Here is a 25,014-nt window from a genome sequence, read left to right as displayed (position 1 = left end):
AGTACCAGGTCTTATGGAGGGAAGAAAAAAATTTGACACTTTTGGTTCAAATCATCAATGTATACAGAGAAGGCAAGGAGTCCAACACTGAGTGTCTACAGCCATCTGTAGGCTGTGGTTTGGGACTGCATTTCAGCCTGTGATGTATGGGATCCTGTCAAAATCGATACACTCAAGAACCAAGAAAAATCAGATTTTGAGCCACTATGTAGTACCATCTGGAAAGCATCTGATTGCCAATAGCTTAATTTTTAAATATGACAAAGATCCCAAACACATGGCCAATCCAGTAAAAGCATACCTAGATAGAAAAACAGCACCACTGGTCATGGATTGGCCTCACCAGATCCTGGACCTTAACTTTACTTAAGCAGCGCGGAATCATCTTTCCAGAGAACAGAGCGAAGCTGTTTCCAAAAAACAGCTTCAAGATGCCTGAAGAGTTCAGGCTGTGTTGACGAATCAAGGTGATCATAAAAAAATGTTGAATTTCAAGGTTTCTAGAATTGTATAAAACCTGTTTTACAGATATAAATATATATCTATATCACTCTCTGGCTCTCAGTATATAAATTACTGCATCTGTATGTCCCATTTTGCTAGCAAAATATAAAGAAATGAGGGTTGGCTCGAGACTTTAACACAATTAAGAGAGATCTGCACTGTGATGGAGAGAGAGCTGGCTGCCATGTCATGAAGACCCTGGAAAGACTCATCCTTGACCAACTCCGACCTATTGTCAGGCCACATCAGGATCCCCTTCAGTTCGCTTACCAGCCCCGCCCCGCCTACAGGAAGAGCCAGAGTTGCCTCTATTTTCTGAGGTGCTGAGGTCTTTTAAAATCTGTCAGACAATGCTCAGGATTTTTTACAAGTCTGTTGTGGTCAGTACCATCCTCTATGCTATTGTGGTCAGTACCACCCGCAGGTTGAGGGTCGCATATGCCAATCGACTCAATAAAACTGATCTGCAAGGCCAGTAATGCTGTGGGGATGGAGCTGGACTCCCTTAAGGTGGTGTCGGAGAGGGGGATGTTGTCCAATATAAGGACAATGCAGGATAATACCTCCCACCTTCGCCATGACGTGCTGGCCAGTCAGAGCAGAATATTCAGTGAAAGACTGAAATTACCCAAATGCACCAAAGAACGACGCAGGAAATCAATCCTGCCCATCTAATGCACACTACACAGTGCAATAGTTACACCCTTTTGCACATGATCTTTTTACATTATTAAATTTAGTTCAGTTTGTTACTGTTATTGTCTTACCCACATTATTACTTAACCACATTATTTCCTTGGCGATTAATAAAATATTTTGATTCTGATTTAAATCGTGATACCAGCACGTTCAGATGCTGTGACCTGCAACGGCATTTAGGGGTCATGCTGTGGCATATGGAGTCGGAGAGGATGTCCTGCTATTTGGAGATGACAGCACAGCAGCATTTGGGGATGATGCCACATCTCGGTGCTGATGCCACGATTTGAACTACCCCCGTGTGCTGCCACATCTCGGTGCTGATGCCACGATCTGAACTACCCCCGTGTGCTGCCACATCTCGGTGCTGATGCCACGATTTGAACCACCCCCGTGTGCTGCCACATCTCGGTGCTGACGATTTGAATTACCCCCGTGTGCTGTGACAGCAAATTAAATTAATATTTAAGAACATACCCTATCAAACAGAATGGGTTGCGAGTCGATACGACGAAGAGTACATAAATCGTGTTTCGTTCCTTGGTTCTAGCCTATAAAATCGTTTGCGTATTTTATAGGCTGCTGAAGCTTAGAGCCGCTCCGAGACACAGCGGGGGGGTGCGGCGTTGGTGAACCTGAGAAACCTGCCAAACGACATTATTAACAGTATGGCCCGAATGCTGCTAAAGGACTTTCAGCTATGCTCGTGGGTTTTTAACGCTGCTCCACGTTTCTTGGGTAAAGAACTGCACTTTCAAATGACAACTAAAACTAAAGGCAAGCAAGAAATTAAAAGCGATAACACCGCCATGACCGACACGCCAGGAAGTGCTTAATGGCGTTAGCTTTGCTAGCCTGTCTAACGTTTTGTAACTGTCTGCTTTGGTTTGCTCGTGTTGTTTTCTTTCTTGTTTGCCGTGTTCGAACCACGTAAGCTAAACAGTCCTTCTGTTTTGTTCGGATATATAATGTATAAGGCTTATGTCAACGATTTCCTTTTTGTTTTTGTAGGCTGATATATTCTTCCACCGGAAGTTCGAAATGTTTATATTAGTAACTCTCGCGAGAAAACTCGCGTTAACTACTTTGACGTGCGCGGGAATTTCATACAAATTATCTCGCAGACCCGGGAATACACTGAAGCAGATTCTTGGTGGAAGTTTGTAGTGTCGTCCTTTAATTATCAATAACTTAGTTTTTAGTAGGTTTTAATTTTTTTAGTGTACTGTAGGTTTTTAATTTTGCATACTTTGCCAACATGCCCGTCCTAGAAGTCACAAATGCTTCTGCAGTTTCTCCATCAAAGAGAACAAGGACAGAAACACACCCTGCAGAGGAAAGACCTGTCCTCAAATTTGCTAAACTTTCTGAGCATGCTACGACCCCGACCAGAGGCTCAGCTAAAGCAGCAGGTTATGACCTTTACAGGTTAGTAACTCTTTAAACTGAAATTGTGTTAGGTTCACCAGACGCCTAATTTGTGACTGTTGATGTGTGTGCATGTATATTTAAGTCTGATTGTACCTTTAACTTGAAGTATTATTTTAAAAATGCAGATAAGCTTACCTTTACTGTCTTTACTTAACAGTGCGTATGATTACTCCATTCCTTCTATGGATAAGGCCATTGTAAAGACAGACATTCAGATAGCAGTTCCACATGGCTGCTATGGGAGAGTTGGTGAGTGTCTCTCTGCTGTTCAATTTTTATTTGTTTTGGGGGTTTTTTTGTTTTAAATTTTATTTGAGTTACCTGTCGTGTGAACTCGTGTTAGGCTTTCCTGTTTGTGCACCAGTTGTAAAACACCAGGTCATCTGTAACTGTCTTTTTGTGGTTTTTCCCTCCCCAGCACCAAGATCTGGACTAGCAGCAAAACACTTCATTGATGTTGGTGGTGAGCTAGCTAGCTATCTGACCTAATCATTGCAAGTTAACCCCAGTAGTGTACAGACATTTTAATTTGTCTTATGTGTCGCATGTTCTCCTCAGCTGGAGTTGTAGATGAGGACTACAGAGGAAATGTGGGTGTTGTGCTGTTCAACTTTGGCAAAGAGACGTTTGAAGGTGAGTTATGGTGACAATAATGTATATTGTCAGTCTTTCATAACCACAGTAACCAATGAAAGTAGTCAGATTAGGGGATGACATTCATGGCTTGAAAATATAGATGCAGTATGGTACAAAAGTAGACTTGGATACTTTAAAAGATTGATGCAATTATCAGCTTTTATTTATCACTAAATTTTGTGATTTAAAAAAAAAATAAAAAATTGGTATTTGTGTGAACGACTTTATCCATAAAATTGTATCAGTTTACTTTTTAGAACTAAAACTGGGTATTGTGTCAGCTATTGGCTTCACTTTGAAGACCAATATATTATATTGCTTATATTTAATTTAAGCCAAAAAATAAATAGTATTTTTACTGTTGACACTTTTCAGCCTATTGCAGAGCTCATTGGAGCTTAATAATGAAAGTATACACATAAACACTTGATATGAAGACTTTTATCGATCAGTCAGATTTAAAGGTTATCTCATCTGCTTCCTTTTAACCTTACAGTGAAAAAGGGCGACAGAGTTGCTCAGCTGGTGTGTGAGAAGATCTGCTACCCAGATCTGGTGGAGCAAGAGGTAAATTGAATTTATTGGGTAGATCTAATTAAAACCGGTGCAACATAAATGTTTCATGATAGTCATGAAAAGATGCGAAGCTTCAGCTGTATGGCTATTAGAAGCTGCCATTTTTTGTTGCTCTTGAACTATTATAGGCTACACTACTTAAAGATGTGTAGGCTTATGTCTGTGAAACAAAATGAACTTGAACAGCACTACAAGTGACACAGAAATTGTCATAAAGCTGAATCTCATCCTCTGAGTTTCAGAACCAGAAAATTAGTCTTCTTTAAGGTTGGGGTTTTAGTAGAATTTCAGCTAAGTATACTTAAAGTGCTGGTTTACTGCTACTTTTTAAAACTACTTTGTGGTGGCTGTAGTTTAGGAGGTAGAGCAGGTCATCCACTAATCAGAACGTTAGTTGCTCCTGCTCCAGTTTTCATACCAAATATTCTTGAGCAAGATTATAACCCCAAGTTGCTCCCCAGTACATCCATCTGAGTGTAAATCTTAAGTAGAAAGAATAGAGGGGAAAAAGTGCTTGGGTGAATGAGGCAAGTTGTATAAAGCGCTTTGAGTGTTCAGAGTAGGAAAAAGAAAACTATGTAGAAATAAAGGTTTAATAATACATTTGTTTTCTTGTGTATTTCTTCAGATTAGTTTTAGTCTTTAAATCCAAGTATTTGCCTTTATTTATTTATTTTTTCTGTTTTAGACACTCGATGAAACAGACCGTGGTGCTGGAGGTTTTGGATCAACTGGAACCAACTGAAACCCTCAAATGTGTTTTTAAAATATGTTACTTATAACTTCGATAAAATAAGAAATAAAGTTTTGTTTTATATTTGAGTCTAGAGTTTTGCTGGGATTGAAAACCATGCGTTCCTAAAGTTATAAATTCTCAACAAAGTTATTCGTCCAGATGGCCACATGGGGGCAGTCATACACAAGAATGTAATCTGCTCAAACTATTTCATCTGCCAGAGACTTGGTAACTTCCCTTTACTTAATACAAACGTGTGCAGAAAGAGGACATATAGGTGCCTGCTCAACTTGGTTACAATGGTAATACAATTCAGATAAAGGGGGAAGCACAGCAGTGAGTACATGTACTCCAAAAATGTTTTTATTGTGAATTTACATCTAAACCCTCACTGATGTGAACATGGAACACAGACTGGTGTCAGGCTGGTCCATTGCAATGCAGCACTGATTTTGACTTGTGAGAGAATATGTGGCCATGAAGACCTCAGTGCATAATCATGAAGGCCCAGGTTTGGCATCATCAATGTGTTTTGTGTGTGTGTGTGTGTGTGTGTGTGTGTCTGTATGTATACACAGTTTACAAAGGAAGTAGTTGGTCATTATAAGCACCATTACAACCCCTTCCCCTCTATTCCAGGGGCTTCCTCTAGTTTACAAAAGCTTCATAGATTAAAAGTGGCATTGATTATTACAGTATAAACACAATTTACATGTAGTATAGAGGAGAGCAGGCAGGCTATGAAGCTAGCTGTTACTGTTGCAAAGACATGAAACCTTCAGAAAGGCCAATGGGATTGCGCCTTGTTCACTACTGAGTGCATTCAAAAGTCTATGTGGATGTGTTGCTAGCACCAGTAAATATGAATTATTCTAGTCAGTAGGAAAAATGGAAAAGCATAGTTCAAATATGCGGTAGGAGTCGTTCAAGCTCCGACATAGCTACATCTCAATAGTCCACAATGGGTTCCTCTCCTCTCCTAAGCCTTATTTGGGGAAACAAAGAAATGTGTGTATCCAGGTTTGATAGTCATTTACCTGAGGGGAGGAAATGAATTTATTTCAGACTATTGGGACTCGCCTCTTTCTTTTTATCCCCCCGCCACTTAAGCTGAGTTCTAAGAAAACAAACAAACTTGGCCCTTAGAGCTTTCTGCAGTCCACAAGCCCTTCAATGTGGCATCCGATTCCACATATCATTATACAAGATTAAACCATACAATTACAAACCCTATCCACACCCTCAATACTGATTTAAACGCAGCTGGTGTGTCGGGGTGATATGCTTTTTATTTCGACTGGAATCTTTCACACCTTCGGTGGATACTTTCCACAGAAATTGTACCTATGATATGCAGAATCATCTTTGGTGATCAAATGACACAGAACAGTCCATCCCCCCACCCCCACCCCCGTCTTGTCTCTTTGGTGGCGAGCCCTTCTCCCGGTTAGAGCGAGTAGACGTTAACCCTTAGCTGCTGACCCAGAGTCAGAAATGTTTGGCCTTTTTCAGGGGGGACTGTGAGCTTGACACTGGATTAGCAGCTGCTGGCAACATCTGCCTCTCTCAGTCTTGTGATGGTTAATGGAGGATTATCTGCACCCTCATCTTCAGTATGTCTCCCAGCTGTCCTGTGAGGTAGTCTTTATCATGTTGGTCCTCCAGCTCAGCCAGCTCCTTCTTCCTGTACAGGGGCATACTGCTGATATGAAGGTAGTATGCACCGGGCACGAGGCCCTTCTTCTTGCTCGAGTGCAGGTAGCTGACACCCTCCCTCTGGTTGATTTTGAAGTAGCCTTCCTCATTTCCGTAGTCGATGCTGTAACGCACATGGTCGCTCAGTGTGCTTAAGGCCGGGGTAAACTCGAGGATGTGGTCGCGGTTACTCAGGTCATTGATGTTCAGGTGGAACTGGAGAGTGTCTTCGATGTCCACACTGGCCAGGCTGACCACCTCTGTCTCAGTTAGCTGCAAAGAGAAAATGTGGTCTGGCTGAGTTTAGAGGCTAAAGATGTCCAAGAGTAAAGTCATGTGCAAACACAGCAGAGTGAATCTGTGAATCAGTGTTAATTAAATCTGACTAGAAGCTGGAGACATTATGAAAGGAAATAACTTGTAATCGGTTGGTAGATCTGTCATTTAATACAGATTTTCACAAAGTTATTTCCTTTTTTACATGAAGATTTTGGTCCCATTTCTGTTACAAGGCCTTTCCCTGCTATAGGGGGGGAAACTCTTTGGAAGAAATCAGAGACCTTCATTTATTTATTTTATTAAGACTTAAAGTAGTCAAATACAAACGTAGTGTCTCTTACAGAATCCATCAACTTTTCAAAACCTTCAATTTCTCTTAAAAAATACAGGGGACAGTGTGCTTCATACATACCTGCATGTCTTCCAGAGGATTTTCCTGTGTTGAGTTAATGCTGCGACGCTTGCGTCCCTTCTTGGGATAGCCATTGATTTTACATTCGTAGCAGGCCTCGGGTGAGAGGGAATTATCCTCCATTTCACTTCCCTGTCCAGGACTTGTGAAGCCCAAACCTGTGACGCAGTGTCTGAAAGCAAAAGTAAAGTCATCAGTAACCTATAAACACAGAGGAAACGTTACCACCGCAGTCGCTCATTTACTTACCCTTGTCCTGCACGGAAGTACCCAGGTGGACATCCACATAAGTAGCCTCCATCCGTGTTTGAACAGCCAAACTTGCATGGGTTCTGGCTCGTGGAGCACTCGTTGATGTCCGTGCAGCCTCCGTTGGTCTGCTCGTAGTTGAAGCCGGTGGGGCAAAGGCAACGGAAACTCCCCAGGGTGTTGTGGCACGACGCTCCCCCGCAGATCTGGCTGTTCAGGCACTCGTTCTCATCTGGGTCACAGGAAGTTGACGGGAAGTAAACAAACACGGGGTCATTCCAGTTAAAAGAGACAAACAATACTGGGAAAGCCTGCAACGAATGTCGTAAATATGTGCAGACATTCAAACTAAAATTAGAGATTTAACTAACCACTACTTGTTTATTCGGCGGTGCACACATCAGGACATACACAGTACATATAATTGCTTTCTCGATAGCTTAGCTATTTTACATACCAAATGCATTTTTGATGTTACCCTTTTATTTGATTTTTTACCTACTTCAATCGTTCATTAGCACTAACACAATAAATATCAGAACATTTTCAAATAAAATAGACTCTGTTGGAGAACTTCAAGGCTATATGGTTGATATTTTAGCAACCAAGTCATGAGGATATTCCAAAATGAAAGAATTGCTATATTTGCTGTCAAAGAGGACAGCGGTATTACTTACCAACACACTGATTCCACTGATAGTGCTGCAGGTAGCCTTGGGGACAGCTGCACCTGTACCCACCTACTAAGTTCTGACAGCCATGCTGGCATCTGTGATTGCCGTCACACTCATCCATATCTGTCAAACGCACACACACAAGACAAAATTACTCAAAGAGTCTTTTCCTGTGATTAATCAGCTGATGCTGGGTTGGAACAAATTGTTTTTAGACCTTCACAGGTTTGTCCGTTAGGATCTAATGAGAATCCCCGCTGGCAATCGCAATTGAAGCTGCCTGGCGTGTTCTGGCAGACACCATTGGAGCCGCACAGATTGGGGTCTGTTGCGCATTCATTGTTGTCTGCATGGACAAAAAGGGAAGGTTCAGACAAGGGTAAAACTGGAAACATGGCATAAAGGCTCATTACCCTGATTTGGACTTGCTGAGTCAATAAAAATTCATTCACAGTTGGCACCAGCCTCTAAAAATAGGTCAGGTTACTGTAAACTCTTGGTACAAACTGTCTTGATGTCTGAAAGGGGTTCAAGAATAAAATCCCTAATCAGCCGAACGAAGATCAGATCAGAAGTGGCAAAAACAAATATTTAGATTTGAATTCCTGACCTTGGGAATAAAAGAAAAGCCAGCGCTCATTAACAAGAATTTTCAGGAAAAAAATGTAGAAGTGAGTGTTTGAGAAACAGGTTTGATTGTTGTGAAATGAATCTGTCTAAATCTGAACACAACGTTGAAGTTCAGGCTGGGAAACAGAGTAATCTCTAAATCTCAGCTTTTAAATGTGTTGTTATTTTTCACAGTTGGTTGAGATTTAGAAAGACTACTAACGCGTTCGCAGTTTAGCTTTCCATTTGAAGAAACAATCAGTGCGTGGGACATATTGCTAAAGCATAGCAGGATAGTCTACTTTGTCCCCAGGCAACCCAACTTTGGGTTTCAAAGCTGATTTAAAGTGGACACGTTATGATTTTCCTTACTGGTGTCAGTGGATGTAAAGTATTACAGTTGTGGATTCATGCTAAACATGGGTAGAGATTCACATAATAAGATCAGTGCATGTACAAGCAAACCGCATGTTAGTAAATGCTCAAACTGTTTTATTTACTCTTGTTTCTGTAAGATGTCAAGGACAGTGGATATTCTTAATTTGGTCAGTGATTATAGCAGACACACCCACCCACTGTTTATGAGGGGCAGCCAATTACATGAAAGTTGGCTTAAAGGGAAAGGATCAAAATGGCTTGATTGAAAGAGGGGTCATTTAAAACAAAGATTGTGCTGGCACGTGAAATGACACAAGCTAGTCTAGCAGAGGTGAAGAACAAAAAAATGATGGTGCTGGACATGCACAAAATAGATGTGCTGGAGAGAGAAGAAGTGTTGTATCTATAATATGTCTGGAAACGGCCACTACTTTTCCCCACTGAACAACTTGTTTGATGAGCACGAACCTTAGTGAATCATACATATGATTGAAATAAGGAAAAACAATTTAGGTCAACTTTGAAGCATATTTGGAATCCACAGCCAAATTACACTATCCTCTTATGACTCGGAGGTTCATTTTGTACCACTTTCTCTGAAATGTTGGCAAACAGCAATCATAGTATGACTGGAACAACAGTTTTGCGTCACAGTCATGTTTTTCCCACCTCATTACTCATAGACTAACAGCACATCCACACCTGCTGTGTGCCATTTGGGTTACACTCTAAAAAAAGCCAAACCCGAGGATTCCCTGACACTGATTTGATGTGAGGTCTCAGGTGCCGTTTTATGGTGTGGAAAAAAGGCTTGGAGTTGTCATGGCGATCTACTGCAATGTTCCATAACAAGCATTGCTAAGCTGCCATGACTACAAACCAGACCGGCCTAATAAGATCAGCGTGATATCCGCCAGAGTCCATTAACATTTAATGGGTATATGAAGAAATAGACAAAACAGTGCTTCCCGTGTCTATTATGAGCTGGGCAGGATGACACTTTAAAAAATTCTTCTGTGAAAAGACCAACAGTCTGTGTGAAATCCTGTTTGGACTACACAGGCAGTTTGAATAAAGACAATTCAGAATTTAAAGGGAAAAAAATCACCGGATGTTGTATGTGACTGTATAGACTGTATATGTGGTTTTACCAATGCAGGCAGTGTGATGCTGGGTGAAGCCAGCAGGACATTTGCAGGTGAAGCCACCGATGGTGTTAACACATAAGAACTGACAGTTGTGCTGTTTGGTCGAACACTCATCCAGATCTGTAAACAAGAACAACATAAAGAATGAATTTCCCAACTGAATCCGTTTCGTACTTTATAGTTAAGATACTGGGCCGGAGTCATGTCAGACTACTACTTGCTCTACTGTATGCGGACTGCTCTTTTTCAAGCAAATTCCAGTCCTTCTACAGTCACTGACCTATAAATGAACTGTAAATGAACTAGACACCGGAAACATAGAGGGGTACTGTAGAGGGGGAAGCTAAAACTATGGTAAATAAAGAACACTATGAGCACTATTTGTTTAGGCGTATAAACACGCCTGATAAACACAGATACAGACAGATGCACTGTGTCAAAGGCAAAGGGCACACTTGCATTCATTATTCAAAAGTGAGACTCTTAGGACGGCAAGCAGAACGCAGAATGTAGGAGCTCCAACCTGGAAACTAAATCAAGCATGAAAATTGCTGAAATCAAGTGATGTGACAACCACTGGGCTTAATTGTGGGCTTCTTTTGGTGCTTGTGCAAGTTACCTCTGCAGCTCTTTCCATCCTCCTGAAGGATGTATCCTCGGGGGCAGGAACAGAGGTACCGTCCCTCCGTGTTCGTACAGATAAAGTTACAAGGCTTTGGTGCCTGTATGCACTCATCCACATCTAGAGGGAGAGGCAGAGTGATTCAAAATAAAGAAACAGATCCTGTAGCCAGAAATTCCATAAACAGAGATCATGAGAAAGACAGACCCGAGCTGCATTTTTCATAGGAGTGGTGTGGGCAGTCCACCCACATAGTTTGGGCTCTTTACTAGACAGCAGGAATGAGAACGAGAGGTTTCAATTCCATGTAAACACTGGAGGTGAATTTAAGCCTTACCCACACACTGCGTGCCAGTGATGTCAGCAGTGTAGCCAGGTTTGCAGATGCAACTGTAGGAGCCCAGACTGTTGATACACTGACCATTCCTGCACAAGTTCCCCATCACACGACACTCATCAATATCTGGACAGAAATGAGAAATGCCAGCTTACTTCAAGTTAGTTCAAGATTTGTTTTTTTTTTCAGGTTTTGACAATAATTACATATCAAAAGACCGAATAGTTCCACAGAAGTCGGAGGAAATATCTGTTATGCGTTCTTTTACGCACCATCAATTAAAAAATGTATTTCAGGTATAAAATCACTGATCTTAAAACTTTTTTTAACCAGAAAAAAAATTAATGCTTTGCAAGTGATGTCAACACAGACAACAACAACCATCTTATATTATTTAACCATTCACTACTCAGAATTTTATGGTTTCTGGTTTACATACACGCAATGGCAGTTTTAGAAAAATTTAACACTGGCCCCATTTTTAGGGCCTCAACTCATCTTTATTGTGTCCTGTATTGTGTTTTTTGCACTATTTTGCAGCGTTTGACTGCGTGTGTGTAATTCTTTATGTCTGTAAACACAATAGCTTGAAAAGTTTTGAATAACGTCTGATAAAACTTGTAGGAGTGTAGAGTGGGATCATGTTAACAGTCCATTAAAATTTGGCTTACAACCACCAATTGACAGAAAGCCTTGTCATTGTTATTTGTATTGACCAAATACAGGCATATAGGGAATTATTAAAATAATGCTGCTTTTGTGCCTTGTAATGTCAAGGGAGTTCAGCAAGGGAGGAACTGCCTGCTGGCATATACTCACACCAACAGGGATACTTAATGCAAAAGCAGATAAAAAGATACATAGTATTCCTTTTCATCGATTGATGTTTGATTACTATTTTCTCTGGACTGAAAAACTGAGTCAAAGTGTCAAAAAGTTCCTCTATTAGACCATTTCAGGCTGCAAAATGGACTCAGTCCCCATTGACTCGTGTTAAAATGCCTAAGATTAGAGTTGGGGGAAAACACACACACACATTTAGCACCTGGTACAAAAAAAGAATCTGTCATAGCTAATTTTCTACTCTGTGCTCACTGAATGGGGTGTGAATTTAGTGATAATCTACTTGTTTAAATTGTATTAAGACTCAAAGTTAAGCTTTATTAAGCCCATGTCCATTGTGACTGATAGGTGGATGCCAACATAAACTGTTGTAAGCTGAAGCTTTCTGCTAGGCTTCACCTCAGCTAATTATAGTCACTTAAGCGCCGAACCATGTTTGTGGTTTTCAATGTGGAAATCACAGAGTAACTATAAACCACAGAGTAATATTTCGAAAAAATCACCAATCTCCTTGGTAACTGAAGGAAAAAATGGCACAATAATGTGTTTATTCACTGCAGTGTGTGTTATGTAGTTAAATATCTCTGATTACATTCCCCTGATCTTCTTCACCACAAAAACTGGTTCATTTTCTGCAGGACATCAAATCAGAGTGCCGCCATGTTTTAATAAAAATACAGATATTTGGTGCCAGTAAAGTGATAACTGTATAGCACGAGGAACAGATAGGCTATACAGCTGTGTTGATGTTGTCCATCTGATTTTTTACCTTTTGGATGTTTTTTTTATTTAATTATCTTTCAAATGATGATTGTTTATTGTTTGGCTAACCGCACAGAGTGTCCTAGAAGTTAGTGCTTCAGCTTTGGTGAGTGAAAATCTAGCATTTTAAGCGCTAATTAGAAGGTGTCTGTGTCTGTTTACAGTCGATGAACCTTGCTAGAAAAGCTAGTTAGAATTAGCTTATAACTTAGCACTTCACTGTGTCATCCAAATCTGGTGACTTCCAGCTCAACGCTTCTGAATTATAGAAAGTAAATGTGGATTACTAAATACTCATTAAGCTACCTCTTCCATCAGTGGTGTACCCAGGTCCCAGAGGACACATCTTCTTGTACTGGGTCGTCCCTGGCAAGGGACAGAGCTCACAGTTGTTACCCCATCCTCTGCCCCCATCACAGCAACACTCTGACTTGGTCACTGGGACCCTGTTAGTAGAAGTCATCTGACACAGAGTGGTCAGAACCTCAGTGAAGCAGACGCCTTCACGGTTATCTGCAGGGTGAGAGAGAGACACACAGAAAGGATCGTGAGAGCGAGACAATAACAGCAAACAGACCAAACCACCCAGACAGGGCCTGGCCTCACACAGCAGACATAAATAGATAAACCACACTCCTCTATCACTACTGTCTGTAAGGAGGAAGATAGCCATACAGTTACAAAGTCCCACTGGAGGTTTTCTCACCATGCTCAACACATAACAGCTATCCAGAGGTGTACTATATATTTAGACAAGGAAGAAAGGCTTTGAGCAGTATTTCCTTGCTCCATCCTCTGCTGATAGTAACAGACCCTTGTTTATTTTAGGAAGACTCGGACACCATTATGGTAAAGTTCAATTCCCATGGAGACATTAAATTCAGCTTCAGCATTTTCTGTTCTTCCAAAACACATACAGTATATTAATGTCTAAATTATTTATATTGTTAAACTATTAAGTAGTATGGATGATTTTTAATCAATTAATATCTCTGTGGCTAGACACTGCAAACACTTGTTTTAATTATGTACTCCTAATCTCATCTATCTGACAGCAATTTAAAGATGTAAATCTATAAAGAAGATACTAAATAAAGGGGTTCTCTTCGTATCAGAACCTTAAATTGATGACAGTGTACATACCGATACATTCTGTCTGAGTGGGGTTAGGAATGAATCCTTGGTCACATCTGCATCGGTAACTTCCTACAGTGTTCTCACAACGGCCGTTCTTACAGATACCCGGTTTGGCCGTGCACTCATTCAGATCTAAAGCAGACAGACACACAGTGTAAAGAGGCATACTATATTAAATGTACTCAAGGTAAAACCACAGTACGACACCATGATAATTACCCATGCAGCCCTCTCCATTGGGCAGCCGTGTGTATCCAGGTGCACAGATACACATATATGTACCAATCAGGTTCTTGCAGGTCATGCCTCTGCTGTCACAGTCATCTATACCATCTGCACACTCATCTTGGTCTGGAAGACAAACAGCATAGTAAGAGTAAGTGGATGCAAAAGCCTTAACAAGCCCACATGCACTCATGCCTGTGCAGCAGGTGACTTACACAGACACTCAGACAAAGTACGCCAGAGTTTAATCTAACCACTCAATTCAACACTGAGCTCTGGATTGATAACAGGGTTGTAGTGGGGTAGTTGGTCTGTTTGGAGCTGTAATGTAAACAGTGACGTTATAGACACTGACATGTTCCTCCTGACTCACCGCTTCCCTCCTAATACAACTGTTGCTATGGCGTGCGAGGTATATGAGAGATCAGAGGTGTAAACAGAGACTCGGCCGGTTACAGTTGTCAGAGTGATTTAAGTTCATCCCAGACAGAGAACCCTTGAGGATCTCACAGAAATAGCGCGAGAGTGTGTTATGTAACTTTATGGAAGGTGCTGGCATGGCTTTTTGTGAGAATTTCTACCAGAGCGTTCCAGTTAATGGACCTGCGAACTCTGACTACACGGGTGAGTCATTTTACTGTTATACCTTTACACATCCTCCTGTCCTCCCGCAGCACGTAGCCTGTTGGGCATTTACACTCGTACGAACCCACTACATTAACACAGCGGAAGGCACACAGCAGAGGATTCTGGGCGCACTCGTTGATGTCTGGACCGGAAACAGAAAAACCACAAGTTACACACAAAGACATCCATGACCTAAACGGGGGCTCAGATACAGCTTCGGATACCTTCGCAGGTCATCATTGGCCCAGGCTCAAAGCCGTCATCACACGCACACTCAAATCCACCGATAACATTAGTGCATGTGCCGTTTCCACAGGGATTTCCGATGTCGCACTCATTAGTGTCTGTATTGAAGGAAAAAAAGCGACTGAGAATGACTAAAAGAGCAAGCAGGAGGATAAGAAAAAAGAGAATGACTTGACTGACCTTCACATCTGACTCCACTAATGTCAAGGCGGTATCCCATGGGACATTCACAGCGGAAAGAGCCGTCTGTGTTAATGCACTGGCCATTAACACAAGGATTATTGACGCATTCATCAATATCTACAATTAGAAATGTCAACACAGAGTGAAATTGCATGCCACAACCATAACAGAGATATAAGAAAATGCAGATTTATTATCAGCCTATTTACCTTCTGGATGTTCATTTCGCCCACGTTGATATCCCTCGTTAGGGCAGAGATCGCGATACCCCTCTGGAACCGTCAGATGTCAAAAGTCATCAAACGTTTTGATCATGAGCTTACATGAATATGATTGGTTTCTCGCATCTATGTGTTTTGCGCAGCAGTGTCTGTGTTATGTGTAGAATACACACCCTGTCCTTTAATGGGGCAGATTTCACAGGGGTCTCCCCAGCCTTGACCAGGCATGCCGATGCAGCAGCACGCTTCCTTGGTAGTGTTTTGAGGTTTTGGAGCCTGACAGCGCCCATTTTCAAACTTGGTATAGCAGTAGTTCACACGGACATCTGCCGGATAACACATAGAGAAGGCAAGATCAGTGAATGGTGATAAACAGATGGATGAAATATCTAGAAGCGCAATGTCGTCAAGATAATCTATATCAAGTCAGGATCCTGTCTGGCTTGTTTTGGCAGAGGACAACTGGTTCTGAAAATCTAAAAACCTTTCAGATAACTCGAGAAACTATTTGATGACCGTAAAGATTGTAAGAAAAGTTTGTTGTTGCCTCTGAATAATTCAATAAATCAGTAAATCCATAGCTGGTTGGTTCACTACAGCCTCAGCCTCAAGAAATCCTGCAATATTCCCAGGCACAAAGATTATTTGATTAAGGCAAATATGACAAAACTCTGCTTTTTCAAACAATTCAAATTTTTTCGTGCTTTCTCAAACTGGGGTCTTGAGTCGTTATGGCAAGTTAATCACTGTGATCACCATCTTCCTGACTGTTTGTTTCTGTTGTTGGTTTCAGTCTCCTTTCATTTTCTGGAAGCTTTGCCACAAACAATTGGCTGTAACAGACAAAAGAGTTGGAGAATCAAAAATCCACATGAATGAATAATGAGCAGGCTTAGTCCGAAAATCATCCGTGACAATTCGGGAAAAGTTTGGAAAAAATCAGTCATGGGGTCCAAAAGTTCGGCGCATAAATGATCTGAGCTTGAGCCATTGGTGGTGCCAGAGTGCTCAAGGGCAAGACATGAAACTAACACAAAAGAATGAAGAAACTATTCCTAATCGGTGTGGCAAAATCCTAAATTTTTACATGAAAAATATGAAGAAGAAAATTAAAAAGAAGGAAGCTTGGGGTCAGGTATTCTGCGGCCACAATGTAGAAGCTGTAAAGTCTTACATAGTGCTTGTACCTGCGACTTGATTATTACATCAGTGTTCTTGGATGAGCGACTATTTCATCAAAACTACAAAACAGAACCTTGAAATGAGAAAAAGTGTTCTTGTTTTCAACCATTTTTTAATTTTTTAATCGAACAGACTGAAGTTGCATAATTATCTCCACTCACCAATCTGTGTGTGTCTGGTTACTGCAGGACTAAGCAGCCCCTTACTTGTAATAGGAAGCATATGGTTTCGCTCTCCTGCTAGCAATGGCCTTCAGTGAACTCAACACAAATAAGCTTTCTGACCACCATAGATCACTCACACACCTGGCTCAGGAGCAAAGATCACATACATGAACACCTGGTGCTGTGAGGAGAATGTCAGAGAGTGTCACATTACTTTCCTCCATGAAACTGATTTGTCAGCCTCTCTGTGAAAGAGATTGATGGAGCTCTGTGCACAGCCCCTTGCAAGTATATGTACACATATGCACGGGTGCATTGCAATCTCCAAGTCCATGTCTCCTTCATATTTGTATTTTATAAAAGAAAAATTGTGAAATAAAGAAATAAATTGTTTTGGGGTTTTTAAAATCAACAAGAGAATCGACTGGAAAAAAACTAGCTTTTAAATAAATCAACTGTCGGCTAACACTGACAGCAGGGACAACGATCTGAAGTGTGGTGACAGATATTTAATAGTTATAATTATGTTCATTTGCAAAACCACTGAAGCATTATAATTTAAAACATATCATTAATTGGCGAGCGCTGGTGGCCAAGTGGTTAAGACACATACCAAATACTGCAAATGCAACTCCCCTAATCACTGAAATGGTTCCATCCAAGGACTAATCATGCATGTCATCACCCTCCTATTCTCTCTTTCTGTTTTCCTACCATTATCGATTATTGCGATGCCAGAAAAAACATGAAATTCACAGCCTCTTTCTTCACCACATATCTGCATTTTGTGAATGATTCTGTTACCAAAAAATGTGATTGTGAATTTAAACAAACATCCTGCTAATAGAGAAACTACTGATATCCTTCACCCTATCTCGACATTTGTTCTTTCAAGCCACTTTAAACTTGTGAGGTTCATTTCTGGGAATGTTACTAATCGCAGTGCTGAGTTTGAAGCTGAGTTTGTTTTGATGGGTCGTCTCATTTTCTTTCCCTGTTTCCAGGCAATCAATAGACGTCAATGGAAATGACATCAAAAGCATCTCTGTGGCACCTATGCTGTCACAATATCCGTCACGAATGATTACACATACAGTTCAAATTTAGAACTGCACAGAGGACAGTGATCACTAATAAATTATTGATGTCAAAGAACCTCAGTGACCATCACCGATGCACAAAATCACAACAACAGTCGCCTAAAGTAACTCTATATTCCAAGATAAAGACTAAAATAATACAAAGAAAATCCAAACAATCAGACGACCCCCTTGGCGACAGTGGGAAGGAGAAACTCCCTTTTGACAGGAAGAAACCTCCAGCAGAACCAGGATCAGGGAGGGGCGGCCATCTGCCATGATGGGTTAGGGTGAGGGGAGGGAGCCAGGAAAAAGACACACTGTGGAAGAGAGCTAGAGATGAATAATAAATAATTATTAAATTCAAAGCGGGGTTTAAAATCAAATAGTGAGTGAAAAAGAAACACTCAGTGCATCATGGGAAGCCCCCAGCAGCCTAGGCCTATTGCAGCCTATCAAAGGGAGCTAGTTCAGGGTCACCTGACCCTAAAAGCTTTATCAAAAAGGAAAGTTTTAAACCTAATCCAGAAAGTAGAGACAGTGTGTCTCATGAATCCATACTTGAAGCTGGTTCCACAAAAGACTACTACTAAGACTACTGTTAAATTTCCCAGTAACCACAAGTAAGCCTGCAGTCTAAAAGCTGCAAGCTCTATTGGGGTGATATGGTACTGGGAGTTCTTTAAGACAAGATGGGACCTGATGATTCAAGATTTTGTATGTAAGTAGGACTTTAAACTTGTTTTTAGATTTAACAGGGAGTCTTTCTACTCTTTCCTGTCCCTGTCAGTACTCTCTCTGCTATTGCATATGCAGGCTGCATAACTCTTCTTAACTTGTGCTGCTTTAACACTATATTGCATAATGCTATAATCCCTTTTGTGGCAGAGAACTACATCTTCATTCATTATTGTAGCATTCATGTAAAATACAGATGTCACGGAGGAGAGCGGTTAGTACAAATAAATTTAGGGTTTGTGGTCAAATCTAAATATGTACATCTGTTCCAGTCTGCTAAATTATGACGAGTATAATCTAAAATAAAACAATGTTATTCCTCAATATGTTAAAGGGCTGTTGTAGGTTATGCAGCTATAGAAACTACATATGCATTTTGGAAATCTCACCATCATCAGTGTTTTCTCAGTAATACACACAAACCATAAACTAATTTACTGCCAGTGTTACTCACTTTCCACCGAACTCCTCCTGTTTATCCCCTAACCTTCAGTCGAACGTTTCTGATGATGTCATCACTTCAGTGTTTGGAGAGGGAACTCCCTAGCAGAGGACTCAGCGCACCCCCACCCAATCCAAAATACACACATATACTGTATAAACACACACACAAGTGAGGAAATGGAAAAGTGATCTGTTCAGAGCCACCCTTGGCCTTGTTGAGGCAGCAGCAGCAGAACCAGCTGGAACACAGTGTGCTATCATGAAAGAGCAGGAAAAGCCTGACACCACTGGCTGCTGCTTAGTCTCCCCTAGTGCTCACTTTTCACTGTAAAAGCAAATGCATGCTATAATTTCATAGCTTCTTTTCCCGTCCTTCTCACTCCCACACGTGCACACGCAGTTACCTATACATCTGCGTCCAGACGCAGAGAGCTGGAAGCCTTCAGGGCACAAGCAGTTGAAGCTTCCTTGAGTGTTAGAGCAGGTTCCATACTGACAGATCTCAGGTGACTGGGCGCACTCATCGGTGTCTGACATAAAAGACAGAAACGACATCGTGAACCTCATTAAATTACATTTCCAGTTGTTTAAAACCTGCCTCTATTTTGTACCATTAGAAGCATTCCAGTTTCCAGTATGTCACTGCACATCTAAAAGTCAGTGTAATCTCGCTCGTGAATAATTGCACGAAGGCAGTTGCCTCACTGTTACATGTTCACTTATCACAATAACCAGCTGCTGTGGCTGCTTCTGATGCTGAGAATTCAGAGCTGTTCCTCCGTTCTTCTAGGAACTCAGCACAAAGCAGGAATGTATTGAAGTCTCCGGAATATCTCCTCATCAGCCCCACTGTATAAACAATCTATGTTTTTTGGCTCAGTCTTACTCTCACATGTGAAAGGAAGAAGAGGGGTGTCTGACGAAGATTCCCCTCCTCTGGTGCACTCCAGTAGAGCTAATCTAAGCTAGTCTAAGTTAGATGTTAGCAGAAATTCGCCTCTATGTGCATTTTGTTGCTTCAGTAATTCTTGTTTTTCACATTTCAGGGTTTTTTTTTAAACCACAACACAGAATGAATTGGATTTATATGCTCTACCTTCACAGGTTTCCTCATGAAGGTGGTAGCCAGGTGGGCAGATACACCTGTAAGAACCATCCAAATTCAGGCAAGTTCCTGCACCACATGTGCCTGGATTCACTGCACATTCATTAATATCTGAGGAAAAGGGATGATATAAACACACATATTATAGAACATATCTATATCATAATTAGATCAGTATAAAAAAGGACAAAGAGCATTTCCTTACCTCCGCACAGTCTGCCGTCTAAAGTGAGCTCATAGCCATCATTGCACACACAGAGGAACGTGCCCACTGTGTTGATACACTGCCCGTTTCGACACAAGCCCCTCTGCGTCGCACACTCATCGACATCTGCTCGGCACACAGGCAACACAATAATGAACACATGCGGTGGCTCTTCTTCTTTTTCACTTTTTATTTACTCACATCCACACACGCACCTATGCAGTCGCTGTTGTGCGAGTTTTGAAAGCCCGGGTAGCAGAGACAGTTGTAGGAGCCTACGGTGTTCTTGCAGGTCCCGTTTCCACAGGGCTGTCTTTCACACTCGTCCACGTCTGAAACCACACAGCAGCGTCACAGTTTTATCACCTGGCAGAGGAACAGCGGTGAGACTGATGGGAAGTAGCACAGCTTACCGACACACATCGACAGGTCCCGAGTTGCTTTGAAGCCATTGGGGCAGACGCAGCGATAGCTTCCCAGTGTGTCAATGCACTGGCCTGGATTGCATATACCGGGGTTCTCGATGCACTCGTTACGGTCTGAGAGAAAAGAGAAAAACAAATGTCACACTTTGAATCCACATTCAAATAGAATTTAGATATTTTCATCTTCAAACAGTCACTAAAATTCATAAATTTCTTCATAATACATGAAACTGACCAAAAATTCTTTTGCACTGTAACTCATAATTAAACTGCATGAGACCAGTGTAACATCATCAACTCCAGCCTGAGCGTGTTTGGGTGTTAGGACTTGCATGAAAAGCAGGAAGCAAAACAGGATGCCGGCATAACATTCATTTATCGTTTAGGACTCTCCAGACTGACAGCAACACGATTTAGATATGCTGTAGCACATGTTCAGCAGCTCAACACCTGCTTCACATTCTCTCCTCCTTAATAACAAGCCCACCATGAAGAATTCAGTCTCAGGCTGACTGTCACTGTGCTGCCTCTGGTGCTTTATCTCTGGCAAATAACTGGCAAGAATGTGCACTTCAAAGAGTTTCGCATAACCGCATTTGATAAAATAGCTGGAAGAAGCGAGACAGAGTGTTAGCGTGAGGCCACAGAAAGACCCAGAGAAGTTAGCATCTTCCTCAAGGGAACGACAGAGGGATTTCTGGCTGCTCTTTTTTGGCTAACGTTTTCTATAATTCTACTGCATCTTTCCACTAATTTTGTATTATCTCCATTTTATGCCATTATAGGAGACTAAACTGGAGGCTGGAGACAAACATGTAGTCTAATTCGAGTGCCGCTGATACCTCATACATTTTTAGCTAATAACCAGCACATCCTTACCAAGACACTGCCCAGTGGGAGTGAAGCGGTACCCGGCTTTACACTCGCATCGGTAGCTTCCTGGCAAGTTCAGGCAGTCTGCATTTTGCTGGCACACCGGTCCATTCTGACACTCATCAATATCTGACAACAAGAGGGGCAGAGATGTTCACACAGCAGGCATAAATATAAAAAAACCAAAGTAAAACACAGGGATTCTACAGCAGACTGCAAACCTCACCTTCACAAATCAGCAGCTTGTCGTTGTAGATGAAGCCAATGGGGCACTCGCACCTGAAGCTGCCGATCATGTTGATGCACACTCCATTCTCACAGATTCCCGGAATTTCCCTGCACTCATCGATGTCTGTCAAATGAACGAGAGACCAACGGGGGCGTGAGAAAAGAGAAGCATTCCTTTTCATCACGTAAGCGTTTCAGTGTGAAAATCTTTACCAATAATCTGTCCAGTGGTGATGTCGATGTAATATCCCGGTCTCTCGCTGCCACACAGGATCGCAAACTCATCTGAATTGACAGGAGACACGAGTTTATACAAGTTCATCGCCACTTCCACGTGCTGGTATATACTGCGTATTTACTCTACTGTTCTAGACCTCACCGCTGCTGGGCACGGGGCACTGTTCGCAGGGTTTATTCCACGCACGGCCGATGTTGTAGGAGCAGCAGCACATCTTTTTGGTCATGTTGAAGGTCAGCTCGCCGTCGCACGTTCCGTTGTCAGAGTAAAAGTTCCTGTAGCAGTAGCTCTTCCTCATGTCTGTGTGTGGTGCGTTTACGAGAAATGCAGAGTTGCAGGTAACCCTAAATACGACAGCGACAATCGTGAAAACCCAGCAAGCCTACCTACCCATGCAGTTGTTCCCTCCGTTGACCTGCATGTAATCCACAGGGCAGATGCAGGTGTAGTTCCCGATGGTGTTGTAGCACTGGCCGGGGCCGCAGATGCCTGGCCGTTCACACTCATTGACATCTGTACACAGAGAGAGCAGCACGGGAAAAAAACATTGCTTCAGTAAAGGTGCCAGCTACTTCTCTGAAACATATTTTGGTCCACGCCTTTAAATATATTAAATTCTTTATCAGCATTACTGCTAAAAAGCCATGAACACAATGCTTGTTCCTCCCAGCCCAGCTCATAGCTGAACAGTTCATTGACCACAAACAAGGAGGACTTGCAGTGCTAGACTTTACAGAGCAACTCCTTTTGTACTTCTGGCCAACAAAAACACACTAATTAAACAACCCAGTGTGACGGCAAAACATGTAATAGACAGGCCGGTCCACCGTGTCCATTTCGCACTTTGCCTGTCCAAAACGTGAAAAGGAAACACATGCAGAAAATGCATTACCGCCAGTGAGCAAAAAACATATCAAGTACATTCCAGGGTCCTTAATCGGCAGAATCGATAAAGCTAGGGGGCTAGTATCTATATACACACAAATGTGTTAATAATGTCTGTTTAAACACTTTCCCATGATTATTTTGATGTTGGTTTGAAATAAAATATCCCCCTCTGCTGTTACTGCAACTTACTGCATGCGTGAAATGGACACGGTGGACGGGCGTGTCTATTACACGCTATTTCGTGATATTCGGTTGAATTAAAATGCTGCCAGTCACATGTCACTGTCAACCCCATTAGGCCTCCTGCTCTCCTCCCCTCTCTGTTTTTTAAACACCCTTCTATTTTATCGCCTTTCATTCCTCCCTCCGTCATCACTGGCGTGCCTACAGGGGACACTGCGTACTTCCCCGAGGAAAGAGTTGACCACATCAGAGCCTCGCTCCTCTGGACACAGTTAGCGCTCTCAGCTGTCTCATCATTCTGGCTGAGCTTTGCTGGGTTAGCAACAAACAAGAAGTAGAGCAGACACTTATTGAGCTGCAGTGTTGTCTATGGGACAACAGGGTCCAATATTTGCTTTGCCTTTTTGCTCCCAGTGCTTCTTTCGCTCTCTTTCTCTATCCATGTGTCACTGAGAGAACATCTCCACGGCTGGACTCAATTTCCTCCCCAGTGAAATGTCCCAGGGCCAGAGCTGGAGATGGATGGGTCACCTGTTTGTTTATTTGTGCATGTGTGTGCTTAATACCTTCACAAACTCTGGTGTCCAGGTTGAGGGCAAAGCCTCTTGAACATTCACAGTGGAAACTACCAAACGTGTTGATGCACCGTCCTCCCTGGCACAAGCCGGGCAATTCCTGACACTCATCGATGTCTGTGGGCGAAAGAAAGGGAAAACTCAGCACCACTGTGGGCTGGTGTTTCTGTAAGTATACCCAGGGGCAACCTCAAAAACAAAAAAAGGCATAATAGCATGTTGCTACGACCTTCCAAGATGACAGTGATGGGGTTTGGTCTGAAGCCTTCCCCTCCAGGACACAGAGTCTTGTACTGAGCTGTAACACAAAACACAGAAACGAATTACATTAAACAGCAAGAGCAGCACAACACAGAAGCATGCATTTGCAGAATTTGCCAGTAATTGCGATGAATCGAGGTGCCTGAAAAAGACATTTTTAGTCATGCACTTGTTTCCTTTCGTTTTCTGTCGTGCTTTTTCTGATCTCAGCGTTAGCCACAGAGCCCAGAGGACCGGACATGACTGCAGCTACTCAGAATTACAAAGTGAAAAGAAAAAGGTTTTGTTCTTGTCACAGAAGCAAACAGTTCCCTGAGCTGAAAAGGATGAGTCATTGCCTGTAATGTTTTGAAACATCTGTTGGCAATTTCCAAATAAGTTGCACAAAGCTGTCTCATCTTTACCAGCAACAGCAATTACAGCAAACACACTCATCGCATGGCAAGAGAAGCCAGCATGTGAGTCTGCATGTAAGCAGAGCAGCTAGTTTGCACCTTAAGACGCCTGATGTACTCTGGTATATTAATATATTTTGATCTTGGATATGATTTTTCATATTAGTTTACAGATGCCCTTAATTTGAGGAAATTAAGGTTTGGTTTAAGGAAATTAAGGTCTGTTTTGTTTACCCTGCCGCAAATAGATGGATTTGACAGGGTTATTGATTAAACATAAACACCAAATCTTTTTCTTTCCTCTACATTCAAATCTAATTTTTCAACCACAATTCAAAACAGCCAACAGCTAACAAGCCAACCCATCCCACCAACAAGAATACAGGGTGAACAGTCAAGCCAACAAGAAACTGTCAAAAATTGCATTTCCAGGAGCGACCACTTCAGCCAGGGTCCAAAAGCTTAAGAGCTTAAGAGCATATAGAAAAATGTTTACATCCTGGAGAGGTGGAGGTATGCACAAGAGAGAAGAGGGATGAAAGTCAGTAGAAGCAAGGTGGAAAGGTGAACATGCAGTAGAGTAGAGGTAGTGAAGGTAGGTGAGTTTAATACCTGGGGTCAGCCATCCAAAGAAATGTGTACACAAGAGAGGTGAAGACAGGAGCGCACACAGGGTGGAAACCATTGTCAGGGATGATTTGTGACAGAAGGATAGCAGCGAGAATGAAAGGGAAGCTTTATAAGATGGTAAATCAGAGGGACCAGCTCAGGTTGAGCAGTTTCCAGACAAAGTCAGTGAGGC

The 25,014-nt window shown here is 41.9% G+C and overlaps 2 protein-coding genes across 3 annotated transcripts in view; one reads left to right on the top strand and one right to left on the bottom strand.

Annotated features, from left to right (window-relative positions):
- The first annotated feature begins 1,819 nt into the window (after positions 1 to 1,819).
- On the top strand, positions 1,820 to 4,668 carry dut (deoxyuridine triphosphatase). 2 transcript variants are annotated; one of them, XM_031728833.2, is made up of 7 exons: positions 1,820 to 1,941; positions 2,475 to 2,631; positions 2,792 to 2,883; positions 3,053 to 3,097; positions 3,193 to 3,267; positions 3,767 to 3,837; positions 4,535 to 4,668. In XM_031728833.2, the coding sequence occupies exons 1-7, from the start codon at positions 1,872 to 1,874 to the stop codon at positions 4,589 to 4,591; spliced, it is 567 nt and encodes a 188-aa protein (XP_031584693.1). In that variant the 5' UTR covers positions 1,820 to 1,871; the 3' UTR covers positions 4,592 to 4,668. The 2 variants fall into 2 exon arrangements, with proteins under 2 accessions (XP_031584693.1, XP_031584691.1); XM_031728831.2 differs by having other exon boundaries at positions 1,820 to 1,980.
- Positions 4,669 to 4,921: 253 nt separating this feature from the next.
- The window catches only part of fbn1 (fibrillin 1), a 64,163-nt gene continuing 44,070 nt past the window's right edge, over positions 4,922 to 25,014 (bottom strand). The window contains exons 39-66 of the mRNA XM_031728834.2: positions 23,786 to 23,854; positions 23,548 to 23,673; positions 22,301 to 22,423; positions 22,052 to 22,210; positions 21,886 to 21,957; positions 21,671 to 21,796; positions 21,451 to 21,573; positions 20,560 to 20,685; positions 20,362 to 20,478; positions 20,147 to 20,272; positions 19,933 to 20,052; positions 19,241 to 19,366; positions 15,403 to 15,555; positions 15,218 to 15,280; positions 15,006 to 15,125; positions 14,804 to 14,923; positions 14,599 to 14,721; positions 13,947 to 14,078; positions 13,734 to 13,859; positions 12,897 to 13,103; positions 10,986 to 11,111; positions 10,646 to 10,768; positions 10,030 to 10,146; positions 8,109 to 8,237; positions 7,895 to 8,014; positions 7,218 to 7,449; positions 6,969 to 7,140; positions 4,922 to 6,550 (exon numbers count right to left, since the gene is read on the bottom strand). Coding sequence (XP_031584694.1) covers positions 6,164 to 6,550; positions 6,969 to 7,140; positions 7,218 to 7,449; positions 7,895 to 8,014; positions 8,109 to 8,237; positions 10,030 to 10,146; positions 10,646 to 10,768; positions 10,986 to 11,111; positions 12,897 to 13,103; positions 13,734 to 13,859; positions 13,947 to 14,078; positions 14,599 to 14,721; positions 14,804 to 14,923; positions 15,006 to 15,125; positions 15,218 to 15,280; positions 15,403 to 15,555; positions 19,241 to 19,366; positions 19,933 to 20,052; positions 20,147 to 20,272; positions 20,362 to 20,478; positions 20,560 to 20,685; positions 21,451 to 21,573; positions 21,671 to 21,796; positions 21,886 to 21,957; positions 22,052 to 22,210; positions 22,301 to 22,423; positions 23,548 to 23,673; positions 23,786 to 23,854 — 3,863 coding nt within the window. The 3' untranslated portion in view covers positions 4,922 to 6,163. The remainder of the gene's footprint in view (positions 6,551 to 6,968; positions 7,141 to 7,217; positions 7,450 to 7,894; positions 8,015 to 8,108; positions 8,238 to 10,029; positions 10,147 to 10,645; positions 10,769 to 10,985; positions 11,112 to 12,896; positions 13,104 to 13,733; positions 13,860 to 13,946; positions 14,079 to 14,598; positions 14,722 to 14,803; positions 14,924 to 15,005; positions 15,126 to 15,217; positions 15,281 to 15,402; positions 15,556 to 19,240; positions 19,367 to 19,932; positions 20,053 to 20,146; positions 20,273 to 20,361; positions 20,479 to 20,559; positions 20,686 to 21,450; positions 21,574 to 21,670; positions 21,797 to 21,885; positions 21,958 to 22,051; positions 22,211 to 22,300; positions 22,424 to 23,547; positions 23,674 to 23,785; positions 23,855 to 25,014) is intronic.

This window comes from Oreochromis aureus, linkage group 1 (assembly GCF_013358895.1).
Source record: "Oreochromis aureus strain Israel breed Guangdong linkage group 1, ZZ_aureus, whole genome shotgun sequence".
Taxonomy (NCBI): domain Eukaryota; kingdom Metazoa; phylum Chordata; class Actinopteri; order Cichliformes; family Cichlidae; genus Oreochromis; species Oreochromis aureus.
Note: the sequence above shows the minus strand (reverse complement) of the source record. Positions and strands in the feature narration are given on the sequence as shown.